Raw genomic sequence first — 26,949 nt, 5'->3', positions numbered from 1 at the left:
AGTGAGTACACATTGTATATTGTGAGTATAAATTGTATGATATATATATTTATATAATACATTGTATGTGCTGTGTAGTGAAAATACATTTCAAATCTGTGAAGAATGTATATTGTATAGTAGTTGTTTAATTCATGTTCCAAATGCCAATCTTGTTAGAAAAATAAGTTTAGAAATTTCCCCTTTTTTAAAATTTCAAGTTCAGCAATTAACTGATAAAAAAGTTTAGAATGCAGACAATATAGGAATGCAGTTAGCTTCTTCTATTCTTTTGTGGACTAATATTTCACCACATTGTTCAGTGTTCCCATGATTAACTCGACCTCATCTATTTCCTAGAGTAGATGATATAAGCATGACGTTTATTGGTGGGTGATCTGTTAACTACATAGTATTTTATATTTAAATACTCATCAAATAAGGTGTGGTAGTGTGTCAGACCAGCATGTTATAATAGAGATAACGTACACAATGTCTGAAACCAGCACACTCAACATCTTAATTACCACACAAAATGTACAACACAATACAATTACACTACACAATATATCAAGTTATAGAGAGAGGTACACAATGTCTGAAATCAGTACACTCAACATCTTAATTACAATACAATTACACTACACGGGCAGTGCAGTGGTTACTACAGTCTACAATGTAAACTCCACATGTACACTCGTTACATTATATAAAGATTAAAGGCAGCTGTAGTAGTAACGACATAACACGGAATTATGACTAAAATGAGTTAAGATTTAGTCTGGATTAAGGAAATTAATTATATATAATTTGAACATTTGAATAGTGAGCATTTCCTTTGAGTGTGATTAAATTCTACTAAATGTAACAATTTGCAAATTCAATGTTCACTTTATACCCCTTTGTGTATTACCTCGTGTTAAATACAGATAAAAGAATTGATCAAATATTTTGTAATTGTGTCAAAAAGAGCTTAATTTTCTTCAACTTCCAGAAACTAAACGAAACTAACCAAACGAACTGCCAAGTTGCTTAGATATGTAAAATTTACAAATAGTTAGAATATGACTTGGTTGATATAATATTACATATATATCATTAAACGTTTGGTGACCTGCTATAAGCTATTCTTGATAAAATACCAATACTTTATCTTATCTTTGAATTTCGAGTTCTTCAAATAAATCAAGAACTATTTCAGCATATTCAACGTCCCGATCATATCTATCGTAATTGGATCTCTGTTGCTTCTTGTGGGACTCTGTGGTTTCATTGGAGCGTGCTGTGAAGCAATGTTCCTGCTCAAGGCTGTAAGTCTTTAAACACAAGGATATTCTTTTAAAAGTTTGTCACTAAGAAATGTAAGAATCAACGAATGTATTTTTTCATGAAAGTCCAAGAATAAGGTAAGTAGTTCGGTCGGACAAATTCTGTTTATTGATAAATACCTAATCCTTACATTCCTTGAAATATTCCATGCTGACAATAACATTCCAATAACATTTACAGTACATGGGATTCCTTATCGTGATTATGCTGATGGAGATCGTGGTTGCTGTAGGATGTGTTGCTATGAAATCCAGCGTCGAGTCGGTGAGAAACACTTAATATAGATTAATAAATTAAGTATAATTAAAGTAAATATACTTCATAATAAGAAACATTGTTAATTTTAGAACTCCCTCTTAAAAACGATTCCAATCATGGTATTTAGCAGTGGTTGTGTTAACTGCAATATTTGCACTTGTTATCATATTTAGTACGTATCACTAGCAGGAACCCTTCTAATCATAAAGTAGTGTAACGTGTTAAAGTGGTTGTTGTGGTGTCAGTAAAATGTCAACAGATATATATCGTCTAGCTTTAAATTATATTTATTATATAATAATAAATTATATTATTAAGATTTATTAATTTAACCTAGTTATTGCCTGAGTCAATGATTTTTTCTGTCTGTTTGTCCAAATTAAATTAGGTGAAAAGCCGAAACTCGTTGTTCATTACTCTTGGTTGTGTTTACAACATTTTCGTATTATATTTATATGTTCGAAAAACATAATGCATACATGTGGATTGTGGATATTTTGGCATGTATTACCCCCTTAAATTTATTTAATCTAATGATTCAGCTATTCAGCATTTCAGTTTAATTTTATTACCACGATGTTCAATGTACACATTTCAGTACGCTACAACCAGGACTCAGGAGCTGATTGGTTACTATGGTGACGAGGATAAGGACGAAGCTGACATTATTAAGGAGACAATCGACCTGATCCAGGAAAATGTAAATTAATTTTAGATTTAAGCACTAGACTAGAAATATTATATGGTGGTTCATTGAAACAACAAAATGAAAAAATATTTTTTAAGGCAAAAAAAACGAAAAAAATAAAATTAATAACTACCCCAGCCCAACAATAATATTGTTGATAAATTATATTAAAATCTTTCTCAAAAAGCAGAACTAAATATCACGCCTAACTAATTAAAAATAAATCAGAAAATCGGTACTAATTAATTTTCTCTTCCTCAGTTCGACTGCTGTGGTGTTGATGGTCCTAATGATTGGTCTAGTTTGAATGCTGACTTTAAGGATCAAACTAACGGAGATATCGTTCCCAACAGGTACTAACTTAGTTACACTACAGTTACACTACAATTAGTTACACTACAGTTACACTACATGACAGTTACACTACAATTAGTTACACTACAATTAGTTACACTACAATTAGTTACACTACAATTAGTTACACTACAATTAGTTACACTACAGTTACACTACAATTAGTTACACTACAATTAGTTACACTACAATTAGTTACACTACAATTAGTTACACTACAATTAGTTACACTACAATTAGTTACACTACAGTTACACTACAGTTACACTACAGTTACACTACAATTAGTTACACTACAGTTACACTACAATTAGTTACACTACAGTTACACTACAATTAGTTACACTACATTTACACTACAGTTATACTACAATTAGTTACACTACAGTTACACTACAATTAGTTACACTACAGTTACACTACAATTAGTTACACTACATTTACACTACAATTACACTACAATTACACTACAATTAGTTACACTACAATTAGTTACACTACAGTGGTATTTTCACACGTTACACTTCGTGATCTCTTCCCCACTATGATCTTCTTATTTTTCTAATTAATAGGGTAGCGCGGGGTAATTCCGACCGCGGGGGAATTCCGACCAGCGCAGGGGTAAATCCGACCAGCAATGGGGTAATTTGGACCACCTCAAATTTTTCCTAAAATAACAGTTCTGAGCTATATTGTTTTCTCCCAGGAGTAAATTGAGTCATTCAGTAATCCTGTTCTACATTTTTCCATACCAAGACTGGAGTTTTTAATCCAATTAGATCATCTTTATACAGTTTAGCCCAACAATTATCTATTTACACTCAGTCTATTTCCCTTCCTAGTACTTTGCTGTTTTCCTAGTACTGTGTTTGTTATGGTCCAGAATTGATCTGTCCATCGAAAATTTCTAGCAGTCAATCAATTTTTTCTTGAAATTGTTGTTTTTAGCGACCTTATCTTGGACCTAATCTTTCTACCTATTATTCAAATATTACAACAATCGCATTTTAGGTTATATTAAGCTGTTTAGAGTCTTTGAGGACGTTGTTTTGGTAAAATCATGCCTAGGAACTATGTTAAAAAGAGATTACCTGTCAAGGAGGATTCCTTAAAGAAAGCCCAAGATGAAGTTAAGGCTGGTAGAATGTCCATTAACTTTGCTAGTAAGCATTTTGCTGTGCCAAAGACAACACTCCTATCACGACTGAACAGGGACAAAAGGATTTCGCGATTATTTTGGCCAAATTTCGCGATATCGCGAAATTTAACAGGCTATACATTAAACTATACATAAAATTTGTCGTGGAGAATGGGAAATTTCGCGATTTCGTACATGCCGCAAAATCCTTTTGTCCCTGCGACTGAAGTAAGAGTAGGTCGACCAACAGCCCTATCTACGGAGGATGAAAAGTATATTGTCTTGGCTATACAGTACTGCTCAGATCTTGGGTGGCCCATTGGGAAGGACCAGGTGCTTGACATGGTTCAGGAGTATGTAAAGATTAGAAAACTCAAGACCCCTTTCACATTGGACAGGCCCGGAGATGAATGGTATCTATCATTTCGAAAACGTTACAAGACAGAAGTCTCCCTAAGAAAACCTGAAACTGTCACCTCAGCCCGGGCAAAGGGACTCTCCCAAGATACAGTAGATAGATTTTTTGATATGTTGGAAGAAAAGATGGTAGCTGCCGGAGTAAAAGATCAGCCATCCAATGTTCAGATTTATACGCGCGACCGGGGTAATTTGGACCACTTTAGTAAAATTCAATTTGTTACTTGACCATGAGATGGTAAGTGTCCATAGGTATACAGATATGTTCAGAAAGGTCATTAAAACAAGTTTTGCAGAAAATTCAGTCAATTAGACAATTTTTGATTTTCCGGGGTAATTCCGACCACTTTTGACATGGGCGCGGCCACAATTAATTGCTTAATTGGTTATGTCAATTACATGTACTCAAAACTATTCATGAGAGGTCCTGAACCAGTTAAAGTTGTGAAAATGACTAATCCCACTTCATGGAGTGAAAATAGAAGTGGTCCAAATTACCCCATGGGGAGGGGTAATTCAGACCGGGGGGTCTGACCTTTTCAAGGGCCTGCCACGCCCACAATTAATGGAGTCAATGTTTTTTTGTATATACCATTTTGTAGTCAAGACTCCATTCGACAAACTCCTTCTCAACAAGGGGGCGCAGGGAAAAAAACTTAAAAAATGGTCCAAATTACCCCGCGCTACCCTATCACTTGTATGATTATTTGTAGATTTCTTCAGTTGGATTCAACTGTTTGGTTTAGTGTCCGTACTTAACAATCCTGAAAATTTAACCGACCGTTGTGCCCGTTTGCTGCATTGCATATAAAGTATAAACCATATCAATAGACTGATAACTTTAATAATAAAGTGCTGTATAAAATTCGACTTTATTAATTAATTTAACTAAATACTATCGCAGTTGCTGCAAGGAGGCCAACAGAGACGATGATACCTGTGGGAGTAAGGCAGACTACCGAACAAACGATGAAATTAACTCGGGGGTAAGTGGTTTTAGGAGATGACATATTTTATATACATAGCACCCGGCCACTGTGTTATATCTGTTATTAATGTTGATTAACCTCACTCACACAGTGGAAAATCTTGGATTTAATTTTTTCCAGAAAAAGTTAAGACGTTTTTTGCACGAATATCGGTTTTTTCAGCGATTACTGTTATCAAAAACATTGATCGTTTTTCAAAACGATAAACGGACGATAAACGCTGCAAGCCTAAAATCTGCTGAATGGGCCATATTTTCCACTCTGTTCATTACCCCCACTGTACTATGGCTGCCACCGATTCTTTAGATATAAAACTGGATAACACATGATACAATCTTCAAGTGCTTAGTAATTTTGGGTAGACATTGGGGTGCCATGTTTTTTGGTCATTCCTGACGTGCCCGCATTTTTGCGCGCGAGTCTGAGTGCAGGTCACGTGATATTGTTAGCTGTGAGTGTAATTACTAAAATTAATGGCTTTAACACTGTTAATATTGTCATTATCAGAAATTACCAAAACATATGGCACCCCACTGTAGCTGATATACCCTAAGTTATTTGAGAATAGATGTTGAGAGAGTTTGACACCTTTGTTTTGCTTCTGCCCGCTTGTTACCATGACGACAACTATTTTAAATCTGTTTCTCCTTTCAGGGATGCAAGACGTCTATGATGAACTTTGTTGAGAACAATATGCTTTACGTTGGTATCGTTGCTGGTGTTATTGTAATCTTGCAGGTAATTATCGATAATGATATAATTACATAATCTGCTGATAATAAGTGTTACTTTCGGTTATGTTATTATCTTTATTACGTAGTATAGATATAAACCTACCAGCACGCGCAGAAAGGATATTATAAGGTCTTTTCTTCTTGCGCTGTAGCTAAAATGCAGCGCGCAATATATTGCTCGCTCTAGCTTTTGTTATGACAGGGCTTGTTAATACGACTAGCTGGCCAGGCCAGGATCTCTTTCCTCAGAAGCTCCATGCCGCACAAATATCGACTCGCAGACAATGTTATCATTATTTACTTACAGCGCAAAAAATTTCTCGCTATCTCTGAATATTAGCTCGCTTTGCTAAATCTGAAGCCGTCATTTGTGCTCGATCTCTCTGATCTCGACGTTCAATAGTTACATGAACAATAAATTGTAGTTAGGTATTAATTTGATGAGTAAAACTGACTTCAGATGAGCATTGTGCTTCTAACATCATACGTAATGAATGTTATTCGAGACGATTACGAATACGAGGCCCACAAGATATAGACAGACAAACAGACAGACTGACAGAGAAACATACTGACTTTAAGCAAGGCAGACTGAAAACAAACTGATTATAGATATAGCATTGTGTGGCAAAACGACTGACCTATCAAACTTTAACTGACGAAAACCTGTTCCGCTGGTTATTTATTTTTGACCACCTGCTGCTTTGCTCATTTTAGACGACATATTATAATATTAGACGATTTGTACTCAATTTTAGTAAACTTTAACACCATTTCCAACTAAAAACATTATTTATTCTATTACGATTAAACCTGCTTCAAACTAGATGTGTGGGTTGCTGTACCTCAGCGTTTACGTCCTAAGATTAGAAGACTCTAGATTTGAATACTATGCACCTCTCGAGGAATCCTAAGGTGAAACAAATGTGTGATTCTCAGTAAGCCTCTGCTAGGTCTTTTATATGTGTGTGGGATTTTGGTGTGAGCACTTTTGAGCGCTGATTTTATGCCGTTTCATACAGGTATCGCAGTTGTGGATAAGAAAGTTTTATTCATCGCAATTGCAGATTTGACTTACTTTACCTACAAAAAATGTGTGAAGTTGCACGAAAGCAGTCTTAAACTTTGTTTTTAATTTTACTTTGAATCTTCAATTCTTTATGGGTGACGTGAAACTAATGGGGGAAGGGGCACATAACTTTGATCTTTATTTGGGACATCTGAATGTGTACCGTGTAATTCAAAGTCAGAAATTATCTAACTATTGGATATAAAATGGGAGAACTAAAAGGCGGAGTTGCGTATTATCGTCCGGTAAGGGTTGAACGAAGTTATGTCACGATCTTGTGTTCGGCATTGTCATCGCAGTGAAAGTTATTACAGTGTGACGTGTGCCAATAATTTCTTGGGAATATAATAACAAGTCTGCTCAAACAGTCAGCAATAAGAATAACGCCTCTTTTGAACTGCAAACTACAAGTCTTTCACCGAGATGTGTGCTGATCGGTGAAATGTTTCGTTAATCATACAGTTTAGTCTTGTTTAATGCGGGAGATAATTTTTAAAAACAGCTGATCAGTTAAGAGAGTTGATTCTATACGGAGATAAAAAGTTTCGACCAAACCTTAATTTCTGTCAGTATCCAGTCGTTTGACCGATGAAAAGTGAAAACATATCTACTATCTAGGGACGAATCCAAACATCACAAACTCGACTCACGCATCACAAACTCCACTCGTGAGTCAGGTCCACATCACGGAACTGACTCACGCGCCACAAACTTATCTCACGCGCCACAAACTTGACTTGTGAGTCAGGTCCACATCACGGAACTGACTCACGCGCCACAAACTTATCTCACGCGCCACAAACTCGACTCACGCATCACGGACCTGACTCACGCGCCACAAATTTAACGCTCATATCACAACGCCACATCGCACCTCATATTTCAGGTGGCGATAACTCTGACGGTCTCGAGCCTCGTAAACACAGTGTCTAGAGAGGAACATTATATAAGATACGCTACTTCTTAACTCTGCAGGTTCTGTTGGAGCTTGAATTTCTGCAGTGAAACTTCGTTTAACCCTGAACTTCGTCTAACCCTGAACTTCGTTTTACCCTGAACTTTCTTTGACCCTGAACCGCAAATTTGTCCCAAAAAAATTTGAAGCTCAAAGTTACTATTTTGTTCTTTATTATGTAGCTCGGCAAAAATCCAAATTTGTCTTGCCCAGTTCTAACTTTTTCTGGGCTCGGTGTTTCACTGTATTTTTTATAAATTTTTCAAATCATCTTCCATATAATCTTTTTCGTCGTAAAAAATTCAACTTTGAACAGCATATTTAAAAGAGCCGAAATTGTCCTTTGATCCGTATTCCAGCTCCAACAGATCTCACAACAACAGAATTATACAAGTTTTACACTCACTCACTCATTCACAGATGATACAGATGTGTTTTAGTCTCACCCTCATGGATGTTTCTCCCACTCGTCAACAAGTTGTGTTGGTCCGTGTTAGATAAAGATCTTATGAGGTTTTATAATTAACCTTGTTTCTGAATGTGAAACGAACAGTAGATGAGTAGACGAGAGATTATAGAAAAGAGATTGTTTTTGTTTTATCAGTTTCAGAGTTTGATATCGCTCCTGTGACTAAAATTATCTAAACAATTAAAGACAAATAAATGCTGTCGTAGGCTTTTAGCTGATATTGTGAACTCATTAATTCTCACACACTTATGAACAGAGTCTAATATGAAGTCATGAATAAGTTTAGGAGTATATATTATGTTTGTGGTGGTATTTAGATAACTTTATACTAATAAATAGATTTTATCATTTTTTGGGACTTGAATTCGAAAAAAAATTTGTTTGAAAAAGTATTACTGCTGGTTTATTCTTCTTCAAAAAACATGTTTTTCGCTGTATTTTAGTATTACTGCTGTTACTTGATTTTAGAATTTCTGCTGACACTATTTTCTACATTATATTTTGTTGCTGCTGTCCGCAATGCTCGCTAGCTTCAAATATAGTTTTATTCCTCATAAAATAGCATGCTGTATCTAATCACCATTCATTGTTTCCAACTCTTTGAGTTTCAATTTTTCTAACAAAATGTTATCGTTACAAGATCAATTTAAGTTGAGATTTTTATGCAACTCAAAATCCTATATCAGCATGAGTTTTATTCAAATTCGTGTAATCTGTAAACTATTTTTCATCTTATTCTATCTACTGAACTGCATGTGTTCACCGCATCTGTCTAAAATAACAACATGTATAAAGTTCAAAATCTCTTCAACACAGACATTTGTATTTACGGAAGAGAATTACCAATGATATGGACTTTTGGAAAATACATATATATCTGTTGCCTATTCTAATCGATGGGTTCCCCGCAGTTTATTTATTTTCCCATTATTCTTGAAATCTTCGAGAGTCAAAGTTGTTATTCCTTGCTATTATGCATGAAATCTTTCAGTGTTGATTTTAAATGTATGATTTTTAAAAGTCGAAACTTTTTCCCTACTAACGCATGAAATGTTCTTTCAACCAAACGATTGTCAAAAATAATTTTAAACTCAAATGCAAAATGAAGTTGTTCATTTCCAGTAATTCTTTATACAATTCTTGCTGACAAATTTCTCACTACAGATCGCCATTCTGATTATGGCCAGTAAGTTCAGAACTACAATCGAAGACGAAAGCTACGAAAACTTCTAACTCATTCCAGAAATGACGTCACGAGATAACTTCATGACATTTTGGTGACGTCACGAGATATCTTCATGACATTTTGGTGACGCAACTTGACGTTCTGTTCAAACGCGCCACCAATAAAGTTGTGACAGTTATCGACACTCCGACTTTGAACTTTGGGATTTGCAGTTTCATTTCTCGCCTACAGTTAGCTGTAGTTTTTAACGACTTTTGTAGATACTAATTGCACTGTAGTAATAATATGAATCACCTCAGATAATGATATGTAGATATGAATGCGATATTTTCAGTATGATATATATTTATAATTACTTTTGATGGATATTTTCTTATTTTTGCAGTTATCGATAACTATTCTATTAAGTTTTCGGCTTTATGTTAAATGAAAATTCTTAAATTTTCGATAAAAGTCTTTAATTCCTTAAAGTTAAGAACAAAGAGGGCTAAAATTAAATGTGAGATTCACCTATGCTATCACGCTTTTTATTACTTTAAAAAACATGATATATCAACATGAACAAGACGGTGGGACTTTACAATTTTATAATCGTCATGATAGCACTTGTTAGCTTCAATAATGAGTCCACGAAATGGTACAATCAGCAAACTCAACGGTGGAATTATTAAGTTACAACCAAGGTCTTTTGCTGGTTTCATGTTAGTCACAGTTAATTTGATTTTTGAACACGTCGGATACGCTACTCACAATTCTCATCCATTTTGATTCCATTTATTTTAACGTTAAACTTTAGAAGCCCTGTTTATTCTTCTCTTATGTTTTATTTTTAGCTAGTTTCAATAAAAAGTATTTGAAAATAACTCCGTGTTTTTATTATCATATCAAACATATAAAGAAAATTTAGATTTTTGGTCCAGGAATAATCACCCCGGCACGCGCAGATGGGACCTCCTTTGGACGTTTTATTGCTTATTTTGATAGGAAACGTTTTGTAGCCGAATGAAAATAACAACTTTTTATTTGAGTTATTAATAATGATACAATGTGATTGCAAATTATTTGGCAAACATTACTGTAAAAGATTCATAAAAATTGGTAGAATTTTATAGTTAATATGATTAAAAGACTCCGCACATTACCAACTTTTTAAACAAATACGCGTCAAAGATTAGTAGTTCAATTGCGAATATCATATTTTGTTAAAAGTTTTGTTTGCTTTTTGACCTTCTACTCCGATAGCCGAATATCTTATCTACAATACAATATAATTTTTATGTACACATTAACCTAATTCAAAAAATGAGTGAAGCTAGAACGAAAGAGATGTTGCGACGATAATTTCTAGTTTTAGTAGCGCAATAGAATACGTCAATAATACCCTCTTGAAACAATATTTAGGCTTCAAGTTCATTACAAATAACGTTAATAGTATTCACAGTCAGTTGTTAGACTGACTTTAATTCTATCACACGAAACAAAGGTCAGTGAGTAATAAACCCTTTATTCAAAATTGTCATTTTCATTTGAATCCAGAGCAAACAGGAGATTCATTTTACAAGTTGCAGTATCGGGTCTGATTACGGTTTCCAATGGTTTCCACTTCTGAAAATAAATCTGAAATGAAGCTAGGAAATAAATAATGTACACATATGAAATACATAATAGATTCTTATTCTTAAGACGGGAGCCCGCGGTCCCGTCTTTACTCGTCAGGAAAAAGAGAGAGATTACAAAAAAAAGAAAAATGCAAGAAAAAGGAAAACTTAATTGTCTGCTTTCTGACGTCTTTGATGTGAGGTTTGTCTGAGATCTGGTTAATGGTGTGGTTGAGAGATTGATCAAACTTACGTCTCCTCATCAGTGGGAGTATCCTGCAATCAGATGCGACATGAACGTGGAGCAAGATTGAAGCTTACCATTACAACATGTTGAGTAGGTTTCACTGAGATTTTGAAATTTGTCCTAGGACCTTTCCATAGGGGGCAGAAAATGGTGCATATGATCTCTTCCCTCGAATGAATAGTGGTTGGTGATTAAGCTCGCCAATAGTTGCTGGTCCTTTCCATCAATTGGAGTTTTGTCATATCTCCCCCCTTTCAATTCGAGGTTGTTGAGAACTGGATACCCGAATCTGTGATGGTTGACCTTCTGTCCTGAAAAGACTAGCATAGGTTAGATAGGCTCCCAGCAATTCTGTTTTGATTCACTGTAGAATGATAGCTTTTAGAATCTTTTCACAAGAGAACCCCAGGAATCGCGGACTGTTTTTTCTAGGTTTTCTCGTGATTAATTTCGTGCTGCAGAGTTCTTGCGTGTGAGGTGCGTTCAACAGGTCGAGGAATTCCTTTCAAGAAGGTCGATGTTGTTGAATGATTTGATGATTGAGTCGATGCTACAAACCCATGACCAATTTGAGGTTAATCTGCTCAGTCATTGCAGCTTTGACTAGTTGTGTAGAGGGGCGGCTCATAACTTTTTGAAAATATTTAGTACTCTGTTTCACATTTCAATAATGATTGGGTATGAGCCCAGTTTCTCCCAGCTGTAGCATTGACTGCCCTCTGTTTATTTCCAAGAAAGGTATTTTAGGTGCGTAGATGCACTTGTTTCAAGTTGCTGTTTAGCGTTGTGAGAGACGCATGATCTAATTGTGAAAATTTGCTGTAGCTAGATGAGGACCTTTTTGACGGTGGGTAGAATCCGGGGCCCACACTTGACAGCCGTTAAAGTAGAATTGGCTTAACAAGGGTGGTAATTAATTTGTTAAGCAGGATGCATAACGAATCTCCGGTCTATAGTGCTCTCAGATGAAGTAAGATCAAGTCCTTTACGGTTATAGAGAGTCAGTTGCTTGCCGAAATTTACCTGTTGCTGTTATGATGATCCAAGATAGCAGTGCTGGAGACCATTCGATATCTCTTTCGTAATGGAAGGACGCCAATTTGGAATGTTTTTTCTGGTCCTTTGCCATGAAGACCATTGAATTTGGCATTTTGGAGATATTGATTCCAGACCCCATTGTTACAGTAGTCCCCAATAATCGTAAGCAACTTTGGAGAGGGTATCAGGATCTAGGCCCCGAGGATTACTTGATCATCAGCCCACACGCTAGGTGAGTCACTGAAAGTTCCAGCGCGGGAGTGTCGGACAGTTTGCAGATAGCTTCGTTATGGAGGTCAGAAAGCTTTTTAAAGTAAACTTTGAAAAACTCAGGGCCTAAGTGGGTGTCCTTGTTCAGTTCCTTTCATGGACTTGTGTTCACTGATTTTACCATTCATCTTGTTTGACCTCTGATTGCTCGTCCATGTCTTGGATGATGTCGTTAGTAGCCACCATTGACACCTTGCAGGCTAGTCTTGAACATGAGAAGCTTGTCAGCAGACTTAGATCGAAAGCTTTGCGAAGAGCAATGAACACTGCATTTATTTTATTTGACTTTCTTGTATTTTTCTATGGTGGACATCAGCCGTATAAATATTTGGTCATTGCATTTGAGTCCTTTGGTAAGCTGCTTGGTAGGGTGGATCAGGATGTGAGATTTGGACGGTGATTAAACGAAGCCGAGATAGCGTCATCGTAAGAGAGCAGTTTTCCGATACAGCTACAGGACTGACTGCTATTGCCTCTATAGTTTGTCAGGGGTTCCTGTATGCCACCCTTTTTGTGAAGTGAGTGTGATCACACTTTTGCTCAGAGGTAGATGGTCTCCAGGCACAAAATTGAGAGTTTGAGGAGGAGCCACCTATATTCATGCTCAGACCCCTAGCATTTCGTTGCTGATGTGGTCAAAAGAAGATGCTTTGCCGATTTGAGTTCGAGTAGCGCAGCGTTCAGCTCATCCGATGTAATTGGGCTGTTTCAGTGAATCATTAGGGGCCAGATCCCTCGGTTAGGGCGTAGGCTTCTTGAGGAGAGCTCTTTTAGTGTGAGTGTCTACGGTTGGATGATTGTCAGAATATACTTAGAGTAGAACTGATGGAAAATGAGTTGAGTTGCTCGTTTCATTTTGGACTCTTCCTTCTGGTAGTTCTTTAAAGCTTCTTGATAATCTTCTCCAGGATATAGTTTTACCGTTTTTAATTTTCTTGTTAAGGGCTATTGAGAAGAAGTCTCCCTTTTCTGTATTGACAATCTTTAGATTATCCTCTAGAGTTGGACGCATGCCGTGTTTGTTTCTATGGTTATCAGGGATTAGTGTGACAATTATTGGACCGTTTGAAAAAGGCGGCGTGCAGTGTGACACTTGCGTTTCAAACTGAGGCGAAACTTGGTTTGGATTCTTAGTTGTTTAGAGATATCGAACTCTTTATTAGCGACATCGTTTATGCGTTTGTAATATGCCTATTCAGCGCTTCAACTGCCTCATGGGTTTTTGGAGTGGATTCGACATCTTTGGTCTGTTGGAAGGAGATCTTTGAATGAACTCAGGTCTGTTCAAATGTATTTTGTGAAAAGTTGGCTAAACCCTCTTCTGTGATCTTGTAGCGAAAGGAGCTTCCTCGTAGATACTGGTGTGAGTTGACTATTCATTGAGGGGCAACTTCGTCTATGCCAAAGTGAGCTGAGTAAGAATGGATTTGTGTTCGGAGAACAGAAGTGTGCTAACCCTCTGAGGAGGCTCTTGACACGGTGAAGAAAGGTTGTTGATGCATGTGAGATATGTAGGTATTTTCGATTTTATACGGGGGATTTACTGTAATTACTTCTATTATGGTTGCACCCCCACACCCCCCCCCCCCCCCCCCCCCCCCCCCCATCCATTGGATCTATGCGATCTCCTCGTTTGACTATGCGAATGATAGGAAACTTAATTGATGGGTTAAATGAGAAGGGGTGGTACCTATTAAAAGTTCAAGAAGAATTTCTAAGATACCCTTCAGTGCATACTTGTTAAACATATTGACCTCGGAGGTATGCTTGCCACTGAGTTCGTTAGATCGTGTCTATGAGATCCGATAGCTGTACAAAAAAAGAAGCCAAAAGCCAAGGTCAAAAATCCATATTCAGAACACGATTAGATTTGATCTGTTAAGAATGTACACCATTACATGAGGGGGAGGAACAGAGGAAGAACAACGGCCATGCATCATGATGGCGTAACGCAAGGCCCTGATGACCCCGCTGTGCAGGGGGCGCCGTCTTAGGGGGGCCGAATCGTCGTTTGAATGTGGGGACAATTTCGTAAAACTTAATAAAGTACTAGCAAAAAACTGCGCGTTTTGTCTCTAGATACACACTCTTTTTTAGGATTATTACCGGGTACCGTATTCTTTAAAATCACATAATTTGTTCAATTTAGGGAGGGGCAACAAAGGGGGAGGAGGGCGCCAACCGGGGGCGCTTTTTTCGGCAGGGGGGCGCCAACAGGCAATGTTACGCCACTGCCCAGCATCTTGAACTGCAAGACGGATTCCTTCAACCTCATCTCAGAAGACGAGCTTTGAGGTTTTCTAGAGTTGTTCAATGTTAAATTTTTTAGATATTTTTATTGTACTATATAGTTGATGCACCTTTCACAAGCAAGAGCCACTTTTGGTCTACTTGCTGTGAGGTCGTCTCAGTTATGGGTTGGGGGTCCCCCTTTAAAAAATCATATTGTATCATATTACTTCACAACACTAAAAACTGTGTTCCTGAACTCTGATCCTGAACTCCTATCATCCCTTTCCAGCATCTCATGTTATAATCATATTTTCATTTAGTAAGTAAGTAAGTAAGTAAAGATTATAACATAACATCATCACAAGTGTTACAAAATTTCATTGGCACTAAATAGAAAAATAATTTAAATAAATATTATTTTTTCCATTCAACATTAATTAATTTATCAAATTCAATTTTTATTTAATTAATAAATCTATAATACATTAATATTGAATAATTCATTTAACTTCCCAGTGGAATAATGATTTACAAAACGCTTCTTTGCCACAAAAGGATTGGAAAACCAACGATATACATTATGCTCTCTCCTATTGCTTAAATAAATGGGTCCTTCAATTTTCCCTAAAACTTCATTGAAAATTCCAAAATAAAAACATTTACACTGTTTTTAAAATCTATCTTTCTTAAATCCTTTTGTCTACGTTGTATGACGCGCGCACGAAGTGCCTGGCTCTCCTGAATCGTCAGGACGATATAGTTGAAACGACCGTGGGGGTCGCAACGTGAATTACAAAAATCCTTTTATCTAAACTTTAAATTAATGTCTTACACGACTAAGATAAAATTATTCTAAAGTTAATTCTTCATTCGTTGATAAAGTGGATCGAGAGTTCTCGGGAGCTCAACTCTTTAGTGATTCAATTAATGGTGTCATGTGTACACCCTCCCCCCCTCCCCCAATGTGTGCATCCAGCCCTTTTGGGGGGCGTTGTTCGTACGCGCTCAAAGTGTTGAGATGTGTCACATACACGCACGCGCTCAAGTTCACCTTTGTATGCGTGTGTATTCCGTGTGTGTGTTGCGTGTGTGTTTCGTAGCACTTGCCGTTCGAGAAGAAAGCGGCGCGCACTACTTCGAAGAAATTTAGACAAGTAACAGATATTTTACGAGTATCACCCGTTAACTAAGTCCGCACTTACCCTTCGATATACGATTTTGGACGCAAGATTTCTCCTTGTATAATTAATAATGCAATCTCGGAAATACCTTTAAAACAAGATCTACAGGGTGAACCACATAAAATTTGAATTTAAGAAAAAAGTATTACCTGCAAATTCTCATTAGCAAATTTTATTAAAATTTAACAAAATTTAGCAAAATTTCAATTTCGCAAATTCGCTGTCCACTTTTGTCTGATAATGTCCGCCTATGTCCTGTCCTGTCCTTTTTGGATTTTATGAGACAAGCGGACATAAACGGATGTGTCACCCCCTAATATTAGAAGGAACCCGTTTCATTTCCCGTGTAAGCCTCAATAAAGTGTTGTCAAGAGACAATGATATTTATTTATTTTGCAATAATGACACCAAATTTGGGACCTAAGGTTTTTATTTTTAGGCCAATTTTTATTTCTTCGCACTGTAGTCAGTTCAATAAGATGCGTATAGCGCTCGATTTCTATCGACGATTCGATTTTTTATTGCGCAGGACGATGTGCGCGGCGTAAAAACGTGTTGACGATCTCGATGAACGCTGAGCGATATTGCTACACGTACGGTGGTTTAAAAATTATTTACATCTCGACTAAAACAATTAGTATAAAAATTTTAATAATCGGAAGAAAAAATAATCTGATGCTCGCGGCTTGGCGCTTATTTTCAATGACATTCTGTTCAACATTCTAAAAGCCCAGGATACCTGAACGGATGGGGCTTAACTTTGAAAGTAAAAGGTTGGAGACTTCCGGTTTTTTGTAACATTGATCCTCTTTAAAAAGTAACTGTTACCTCTCCAGGAGGAAAATTCAAACACAACGTAATTGTTGAGGTTATATCAAAAATCTCCAGAAAATGTCCACCTTTCGGGTTGTAGCGCGATGCGGTTCTGTGCCGCGCCGCGCAATCTATAAGGATTCTCTGGCTAGTTCGGCGAGATGCGTACTGTGCCGGCGCGAGCTGCCATGGATTGACAACCGTCAATTAACCTTTCGGCTGATCAAAAAGTTTGCAACTTTACTTTGCGGGATTCCTGTACTCTGGTTGGCTGATTGTGTCACGTGGTAGCTGCCTGAACATTGGAATGCGCCACGCGTGCAAATCATGCTTGTTGTGCGCGCGATGGTCCAGCTTGTCTGTTTAAATTAATCCAACTATAGTTTTTTTTTTTTTTTTTTTTATTTTACCACCCCAGCCGGTAACTTTTCCTGGGATATCTTTAAAAGTTTGTACATATTGCATGCTGTCATGTATAATACGGCTTTTACTAATTCGCTCGCCCAAAAATTTCACGTGACTTTATTTTTTATGGTTTTGCAGCCGTACAAAACGGTTTTACATAAACCCTAATCCCAACCGGCCAACCCTAACCCTAACCATAACCCCGAAGCTAACCATAACCCTTACCACAACCCTAACCCGAGCCCTGAACAATCGAATTCATGTTTTACTAGCCTGTCACGTGACCAAAACGGTTTTTTGGGATGATGATTAATCACTCTACACTCGACTGTCACGTGACTTTTTCAACCCGTTCTCTAGCTGATCCTGAACGACTATTCGAAACCCTAACCCTCTCATCTGATCCCAACCCTAACCCTAACTCTAGGTAGTGCGCCATCGACAGTGAGCCGCGCGTGCCGACTGTGGGATGGTTTTTTAGTGCTAATTTCGGCCAGCACAATTTTCTTCAAACAAATAGATATTAAGTATTCTTCCCGACCTCCGATTGCAACAAAAATTGGCAAGCTTACTCATAGACTTACAAGAAATGTGTCCGAAAAGTTTAAAGCATATCCAACCATCAAACATTATGTTACAGCTAAAAGTTCACATAGCCATGTGTATACGCGTACTGCGTGACGCGCTTGTTTCACAAGTTGAATATATACACATAAGGATGAGCACTCATAGGATGGTACGTGTGCGCGCGCGCAGTGCTGACAATAGCGTCGTATGTGGCCCAGGGTGCACGTACGTGGTGTGTGATGATTTGTACCTATCGAAAGCTATAAATGCCTCATGTTTGTTTTAATTTGGCAGTGTTCACGTTTAGACGATAAAATACAGGAATTGCGGTATAATAATACAATTTATAATTAAGATTGTAAGACTAAGATTGAAATACACCACGAAACAGTATTCACTACCTCGCTACTTATCAACTTGTACTATGCAACAAAGATACACAATATTTATATAGCATAAACGAAACACAGTATTCTGTATTCATTATTTACTAGTACTACTCCGCTACTACAACTTAATGCGTCAAAAATATTGTATAAAATATAACTAAATAAACAATACGGTGGTCGGTGCCCATGCCTCAGCGTTATAAGTATTGTGGTACAATAAGAAATTATTGTGGTAAAATAAGAAATTATTGTGGTACAATAAGAAATTATAAATTAAAACAATCCTACGATCGAAATAAAATTACAACAGAATCACATAAAAACATAAGTATGCTTTGTATTACATTATAAAAGAAAGTAAAAAAGCCCGTGGTCGCACAGAGGAAGCTAAAAGTATTCTTTGTAGTCAGTTTTTATCGCATCAAAAATATGAGTCACAACAGAGTATGCAGCCCATTAAAATGTAGCTCGCACTGAACACAAAGTAATTACCACAAAAACGATCAAAATGTCGTTTCAACAATTTGTACGTGGGCGGTCGTACAATGTGCAAAGATAATTTTTTGAATTATAGTAGATAGTTTTACAATTTGAATTGCATGTAAATAATTTTTCAAATGATTCAGTCATAAATACTAAAAACAATTTGGTATAAACAAATAATCTGTACTAAATAACTAAAGACAATTTCATAGAAACAATTACGGAAGATTACAGATTGAAAGTATATATGATAACGAGATTACATCACACTTCGTAATCCGCAAGAAACAGATTCATTTGTATAACATATAAAAATTAACATATAACAATCCGCTGATCCGTGATCGACAACCAAGAACCAATCCATCCGGTCCCAACAATCATTTCGTGATCAGTAAGAAATGAGTTAGATCTTGAAGTCCCAACAATCATTTCGTGATCAGTAAGAAATGAGTTAGATCTTGAAGTCCCAACAATCATTTCGTGATCAGTAAGAAATGAGTTAGATCTTGAAGTCCCAACAATCATTTCGTGATCAGTAAGAAATGAGTTAGATCTTGAAGTCCCAACAATCATTTCGTGATCAGTAAGAAATGAGTTAGATCTTGAAGTCCCAACAATCATTTCGTGATCAGTAAGAAATGAGTTAGATCTTGAAGTCCCAACAATCACTTTGTAATCAGTAAGAAACGGGTTAGATCTTGCAGTCCCAACAATCACTTTGTAATCAGTAAGAAACGGGTTAGATCTTGCAGTCCCAGCATTCACGTTGTAATCAGTAAGAAACGGGTTAGATCTTGCAGTCCCAGCATTCACGTTGTAATCAGTAAGAAACGGGTTAGATCTTGCAGTCCCAACAATCACTTCGTAATCAGTAAGAAACGGGTTCGTTCCTGCAGGCCAAACAATCACTTCGTGATCAGTAAGAAACGGGTTAGATCTTGCAGTCCCAGCATTCACGTTGTAATCAGTAAGAAACGGGTTAGATCTTGCAGTCCCAACAATCACTTCGTAATCAGTAAGAAACGGGTTCGTTCCTGCAGGCCCAACTCCGACCGGATGCTGAAAAAGTACATGTTGTCATTGACATTACTTATCTTTAATCTGCTGATCTGTTACGTAAAACAGCAAATGATATATTTCAGCCCCTATACTATCACTTGATCGTGCTGATATTTAATATGTAAGATACACACAGCAAGATACACACAGTAAGATACATTTTGTTCCGATCGGATGAACCCGATCGGATGAACTGGGAAGTTAGGGGAGAATAGTTGAACTATAATATTTTCACAATAAATGTATTTAATTGCGATTGTGAGGATAGTTAAAACTGACACTGAAGTGATGCGAGAGATACTCGAAGCAAGATCTTTTCGGTTGCTCAGGAGCGAGCTTAGTGTGAGTGTGTCGCTCCCACACTATACTCTTAATCTGGGTTTACCGTGCAAGGCATAATACAGAAGATTTTATATTTCAAAGTTACCTACTATCAAAGAAATCTTGTAGGATCAGAGGTTATAAGTTGGCATCATACAGCTAAACTGAATATAAGGTAGCAAGTTTTGTGAGATGTGCTTCAGTGAGCGTAAATTAAACTCACGACGTCGCAGATTGTGAGTCAGCGAAGCAGCTACAGGGTGGGCCAAAATTCAGTACCCCTACGTTGGGTCTTATACTACTGCCGTGTTTTATATTTGAGAGTTGTTGCTTTGCAGATGGTATCCGTATACTGTACCTACTTGTTCGAGGATTCCGTGAAATTCGAATTTTGGGGGCCACACCCAATCAACATTGAATTGCTTATACTGGTGTTTGTGATCATTTTAGAGACTCCGTTGTAACATATTGCAAAAGGTTACTTAATTCGGAATATAATCTGAAAAGATGGTGTGAAACGGATCTAAAATGACGAAGTTATCAAGCAATTTGTTTATCTCGTTAACAAAATTGATTGGGTACTCAATGATTACCCAATTACGACACCGTAATTGGGCTCTCTGCACGACTCCCATAATGCGGATCTAGCCTCAACCCAATCACCTGATCACACGTAATGAACAAACTCGTTATGCTTTACTGGGCGGCGCTCAGCCTGTCATTCCGCCAAATCTTTATTTATGAACATAATAGCCTGGGGTCCCCAGGTAAGTTATGCTTCATATTTCGGTCATCTGATAAGCTAGAACTCTCATTTTTTCAGGACAAACGTAATTTAAATGGCCAAACACCATTCAATAAAATTTGGCTCGATCCGACTATCCAAACTATCAAATAAATGCGAAAATAAACCTTCATTTGAAAGAAATAAACACGAATATGTTTCGATTTGACAAATTCCTCGAACCAGTGGTGGTAGTAAGTCATACCATGTACCAGAAAGAATTATTTCAATTGGGCACTCAGTGACTGAGCTATTCAGACCAACGTATGGGTACTGACTTTTGGCCCACCCTGTACATTTAACAGCGCCAAGACGGCTGCACGACTTCCAGGCCCCCTCTATTATTAGGGGTCAGATCATATGACGTATAATTAGTGATGTGACGTATAATTAGTGATGTGATCCACCAACTACGATTTACAGAACATGTGAACTCTACCCTACATCTAGCCCAGTTTTACCCCTTACTTTTGATTTAAATTAACAAGTCAATACACATTTTTCATAGGATAATTAATCAAATTTATTGAATACTGAATACTGAATACTGAATACTGAATACTGAATACTGAATACTGAATACTGAATACTGAATACTGAATACTGAATACTGAATACATCAATTATAGTTTTCTAAACAGTTATAACAGTTGGCAAACAATTTATCTGCAAAATAAATCTTCTTAAAATTTTTCTGGATGTTCTTTTGAACAGCTTGACAGAGGTGGAAGAAGCAATTGCTAACATCCCACCCTGGCAAACTCTTCAAAAAAGCATTTGGAGAAGGTAGGCATGTTGATAAGGCATCATGTAGCCTCCAGGCTCGACAAACCCCGACAAACCCCGACAGACGGGGTTTGTCGAGGGGTTTTGCCTCGGGCCACCGGCTACATGAGGCCTTCTTGTGTAGTGTTTTTCCACGTAAAGCTTGATGACTCCGTATCGGCTTTTTGTTGGGAGACTCAAAAAAAAAAGAAAGAAAAAAAAGCCTCCAGGCTCGACAAACCCCGACAAAGCCGACAAACCCTGACAAACCCCGACAAACCCCGACGAACCCTGACAAACCCCGACGTGTCGAGATATGTCGTATCATGTCCGGCCCACCGGCTACATGATGCCTTTGATAGAATGCGATACTATTGTCTATCATCTTCCCGTATATATACCTAAGAACACTTGATCGGCTCACTCCCGTTGCATGCCTTTGGCACGTACGTATCACATCCCTAGATACGAGAACCCCCCTTTAGCAAGAGCTCCCGTCCCTTATGTGATATACGAGTCGAGCGGTCAAATCTTAAAGATCATGTTTACTTCTTAATGAACTGCTATGATGTACATGTGAACTCTACCCTGTATCTAGCCCATTTCTAGGTCAGTTAAATCCTACTGATGGATCACATCACTAATTATACGTCACTAATTAGTGATATGATCTGATCTCCCTGGGTCCCCTAGTAATGAGGGGGCCTGGCCGTCGGCCTCCCGCCAAGACAAACCAGCATAGAAATACCGCGCACGAACATATTTTCACGAGCAACTATAGACTACTTCACAAACGGCATCACATGACTCACAGATCAACCAATCAAACGTAATCTCACAAGTGAGCGAGAAATCAATAATGCAGCAAAGTTACACTCGAACCAGTTTAACACTTACACGCACATACTATTACTTACTCGATGCAATTACAGAAAAGAGACAAACCAAACATACACTCAAGACAACGTACACGCGTCTGGTTTTCTGAATATATCCCCCAGTTGAATTAATTAACTTTGCACTCTGCATCATTTTACTTTCGCGGTATATTTTCGTTAATAAAAAGCCGATCCTAGACACCGCACTGTTTCACGTAGCCAATTGATGACTTTTCAGCAAAACATTGACTTCTTTAGTTTTTCTAGCCTAACTCGAAGCCACACCGATTTCACAAACTTAACCGAAACGTAACCCCGACAACCATATTCGAATTAGCCAATTAACTCCCTCAGGAAATGGCAAATCAGAAGAGGAAACGCGACAGCGGTGACTCCCACAGAACACCGAAGACGGTGAGACTGACGGCAATCCAGAGAGCAGAGCTCGACAGTGAAAGCACACCAAAGAGCTCTTCGAAGGGCCTACCTGTCTTTTTATTCCATTCTAGCCTCCTCAAGCTAGAAAAATCAGACTTCGATAGGATGCGTGCCACTGTCCTAGAAAACTCAGTAAGTTAAGATTCGATATTGAAATCAAAAATTGAACTAAACCATACGGCCCAACACACAGCCCAAATATAGCCATTTCACAAAACTTAAAACATATCATTACCCAAAACTAACCCCCTCCCTCCGCAGCTTACGATCGACAGAGGTATACAGATCGTTAACACAGAGAACGTAAAGTCGGCAAGGGCTTAAAAGTTCACCGTCCAGGATCCTACATCAGCCACCCAACTCAGATCCCTTATCCAAGCTCTAAACCAAAAATGGGAATCGTTCTCCCCAGCCACGGATATAACAGAAAACCTAACAAGAGTAAAGCTAATGGTGGATGAGGACTGCCCCCAGAGCTTTCTGGAGCACCGAACGGCAATAGAGATCACTCTGAGAGGAACTATTGGTAAGCTGCTTGAACTATGCCGCCAACAATTTCAAGAAATGAAGTTTAAATAACATATAATACTATTTGGCTAATCTCCTACAAATGAGCAAAGTATAACCATCACAGCAAACAAAACATACTCCATCCCAGGAAGGTTCATAAACACACAGCACTACCGTCTGGAACGTCCTCCAGTCTGGTCACCTGGAAAAACAGGAAAACCATGGAGTGAGAAGAGGGAGAACACTGATACACGTAGCAATTGAACGACTAGAGTCAATTAAATTCAGGCAGACGGCTAAACTAAATCCATTCATTTTGTGTCACCCGGGAGCCCGAATAGAAACTGTGGTCGAGGAAGTCACATCTACTGAATTGGAAGCACAGAGAGTACAACTCACGCATAGGAAACAAGAAGAAGAGAGGATAAGAGCGGCTCTCGCCCTGAAACAACAGAGGCAAGAATTGGAACTAAGAAAACAACAAAAACTCGATCAGGAGAAACAAAAACTTGCGTTGAAGACTGCACAGCTAGAGAAAGAGAGTAACACTCGTATGATCACAAACACAGATGGCTAATTGTAGCTCAGATGTTCTTTAAATATTCCTAATTGTTTTTGTTTGAACTATAACTTACCAAAATTTAACTAGTTTTACTCTAAGTTCAAAATGGATGGAAATTCCAAAATAAAATAAAAATAAAAATAAAAACAAAATCAGTCAGTCATCCTCGGCTCCTAAATACTAAAAGCACGACACAACCTCGAGGATCACCAGTGCAGGCCCGCTAGCATAATGCCTCGAAGTAACGCACTACCTTTTCCGGGAGGATGTTTCGACACCTGACTCCTAACGGGTTCTATGGAGTCTCCCGATGACGGATCATTATGGTAGATAACCTTAGGGTCATCGCCGATCCACCGGGTCATAACTATGTTATGTCTTTTGGACGTACCGGGCTCTGCGAACCCCATGCCAAGCAGAGCAAACGGTACAAAGCCTGCAGTCCAAAGGAGCTCCATCAGACGTTAGCCACAAGGCGGACGTAGCCTCCTTGCTAATCCGGGGAGGTAGAGTGAGCGCCCTCGACCTAAAAATAAAAATTAAAAAAAAACAGCGACATCTGTCCGACAGCGACTCTGGTCCGACTCAAGTTACCAGAAAAAAAGACATATGTCCGGAATTGTGATACAATTTCAATACGACACATTTCCAATTAGACACATGATCAGAACTGTTACTAGCTACTTTGTATACGTAACATTTCCAGTTTGATATATGATCTGAGCTGAACTCTACCATAGTATATTTTCATTTGATGTCGATAAATTGGACAAATGTTATATATACATAAATCAGTTCAGGACATGGTCCTTCGAGCCTTGCTTGCGTCGAGGGGTAAACTGAAGATTGGTTGCGATTTTGGATTGCGATAACTGATTCCCATACCGCTCTCCTATATGCACTGTAGACTGTGATGTGATCGACAGCCTGTTACAGCTTGTTAGTGTACGGCTAGCACGATCCTATCCTCAAATAGTCAATCACGTATCGATGGATCGGATCTCAATGGTTCAAATCAGGATTAGGACCGTGGGAGCAACGTCACGAGATTACCCGTGAGCTTGTGAACTGAATACGGATCATATTCGTATTTCACAAGCTCACGGGTAATTTGGGGGGGGGGGGGGGGGGGGGGGGGGGGGGGCTGCTGCTGGAGACGAAGAAGTAAAAAAATCGGAACAAAATCCGAGATGTTACGTGCAAAAGTTGAGGTTAACTTATAGCTGTAATTACTGGTAATAGTAATACTGGAATCACAAATAGCCTCTTGTATTCGTATGAACGCCGGTGACGGGGTCGACGAAACCTCTGCTGTGGTTTACGACCAAGTGGGTGTAGCCGTGGTGTCGGAGGGCGTTGAACCGGGTACCCCTTCCACTTGTCGGTGTGCCCGAGGTGTGCTTTCTGCCCGAGATGTGCCCGAGTTTGTGCCCGAGGTGTGCCCGAGATGTGCCCGAGGTGTGCCCCAGATGTGCATCGGCAGATTACCGAGTTACCTTCCAGTTTTACCAGTAAGTACGACATGTAAGTTGACAAGTAAATACTCCGACTTTAGCTCGACAAGTCGAGACATCCCAGGAACGTTTCTCGCATTCATAAGCTCAAACCAGCCCACCCCCACGGCCCACATGTTCATACTTGATAAATTTCAATGTTCGCAAAAGTTGTGTCTGAATATAACAGTAGTCTATATTATGCTAAACAACTTTTTTGATCGAGGGAAAATGGGCAATTAGGTTTGGCCTCTATACGGCCACTAAACGGTCTTTATACGGCCACTATACGGCCTTTATAAAGATATTTTTCATGAAACCGGTTCATGAAACCGGCTACTAACTGGCACTTAAAAAGTGGTCACTAACCGGCTAGTGACCACAAATTGGCTTTTAACCGGCTACTAGGCGGTCACTAACCGGCTATTAGCTTGGCTCTAAAGAAGACCTACTTTCTCGAGGTCCCAAACCGGCTTCTAGCCGGCACTTGAAAAGCGGTCACTAGCCGGCTACTAACCGGCTAGTAGCCACAAAGTGGCTACTCACAGGCCACTAGCCGGTCACTTACCGGCACTTAGCTACGTTATAAAGAAGACCCGATTATTCGAGGTTCCAAACCGGCTACAAATCGGCCACTACTTGCTATTTTCCGATTAGTTGCAGTCAAATAGTACAGCAGGTCACAATTTAACTTTGATTCTTTCTTACAGCAGGCAACTAATCAAGGATCTGAGAATATTCCGGTAGACACGTCTTCCGCCCCGAGGTAATAAGTACATAATTTCGACACGCGAGAGCGTAAAAATAGGTTTTGACCTAATAACTCAACAACCTGAAGTCTGTAGACTTTAAAACTATGCTCTACCCCACTTTGTGGCTACTAGCCAGTTAGCAGCCGGTTAGTAGCCGGCTAGTGACCGCTTTTCAAGTGCCGGCTAGTAGCTGGCTAGAAGCTGGTTTGGGACCTCGAGAAAGTAGGTCTGCTTTAGAGACAAGCTAATAGCCGGCTAGTGACCGCCTAGTAGCCGGTTAGTAGCCACTTTGTGGTCACTGGCCGGCTAGTAGCCGGCTAGTGACCACTTTTTAAGTGCCGGTTAGTAGCCGGTTCCATGTAAAATATCTTTTAAGTGCCCGTATAGTAGCCGTATAAAGGCCATATAGTGGCCGTATAGAGGCCGCATAGTGGCCGTATAAAGGCCGTATAAAGGCCATGTAACGGCCGTATAGAGGCTGTATAGTGGCCTTGTAGGGGCCGTATAAAGGCCATATAGAGGCCGTATAGTGGCCGTATAGAGGCCATCCCTAATCGCCCATTTTCCCCATTATATGGGAGCATATCAATCATGAA

General features: G+C 38.6%; 2 protein-coding genes across 7 annotated transcripts in view; one reads left to right on the top strand and one right to left on the bottom strand.

The window, feature by feature from the left end:
- The window catches only part of LOC134821690 (tetraspanin-6-like), an 87,354-nt gene extending 76,926 nt beyond the window's left edge, over positions 1–10,428 (top strand). For 2 of the 5 annotated variants that reach the window (XM_063832398.1, XM_063832397.1), the window contains exons 3-11: position 1; positions 1,181–1,289; positions 1,489–1,572; positions 2,165–2,266; positions 2,516–2,607; positions 5,068–5,149; positions 5,807–5,890; positions 6,714–6,801; positions 9,544–10,428. The exon at position 1 is cut by the window's left edge and continues 82 nt beyond it. In XM_063832398.1, coding sequence (XP_063688468.1) covers position 1; positions 1,181–1,289; positions 1,489–1,572; positions 2,165–2,266; positions 2,516–2,607; positions 5,068–5,149; positions 5,807–5,890; positions 6,714–6,800 — 641 coding nt within the window. In that variant the 3' untranslated portion in view covers position 6,801; positions 9,544–10,428. Of the gene's footprint in view, positions 2–1,180; positions 1,290–1,488; positions 1,573–2,164; positions 2,267–2,515; positions 2,608–5,067; positions 5,150–5,806; positions 5,891–6,713; positions 6,802–7,841; positions 7,931–8,330; positions 8,979–9,543 lie in introns of those variants that run through there. The other 3 variants (XM_063832400.1, XM_063832401.1, XM_063832399.1) reach the window with 3 other exon arrangements.
- The window catches only part of LOC134821691 (unconventional myosin-Ie-like), a 122,871-nt gene that overhangs the window by 76,977 nt on the left and 18,945 nt on the right, over positions 1–26,949 (bottom strand). The gene's annotated exons all lie outside the window — the stretch shown is intronic.

This window comes from Bolinopsis microptera, chromosome 10, assembly GCF_026151205.1.
Source record: "Bolinopsis microptera isolate Bmic1 chromosome 10, MBARI_Bmic_1.0, whole genome shotgun sequence".
Lineage (NCBI taxonomy): Eukaryota > Metazoa > Ctenophora > Tentaculata > Lobata > Bolinopsidae > Bolinopsis > Bolinopsis microptera.
This window is presented reverse-complemented; position numbering and strand designations above follow the sequence as displayed.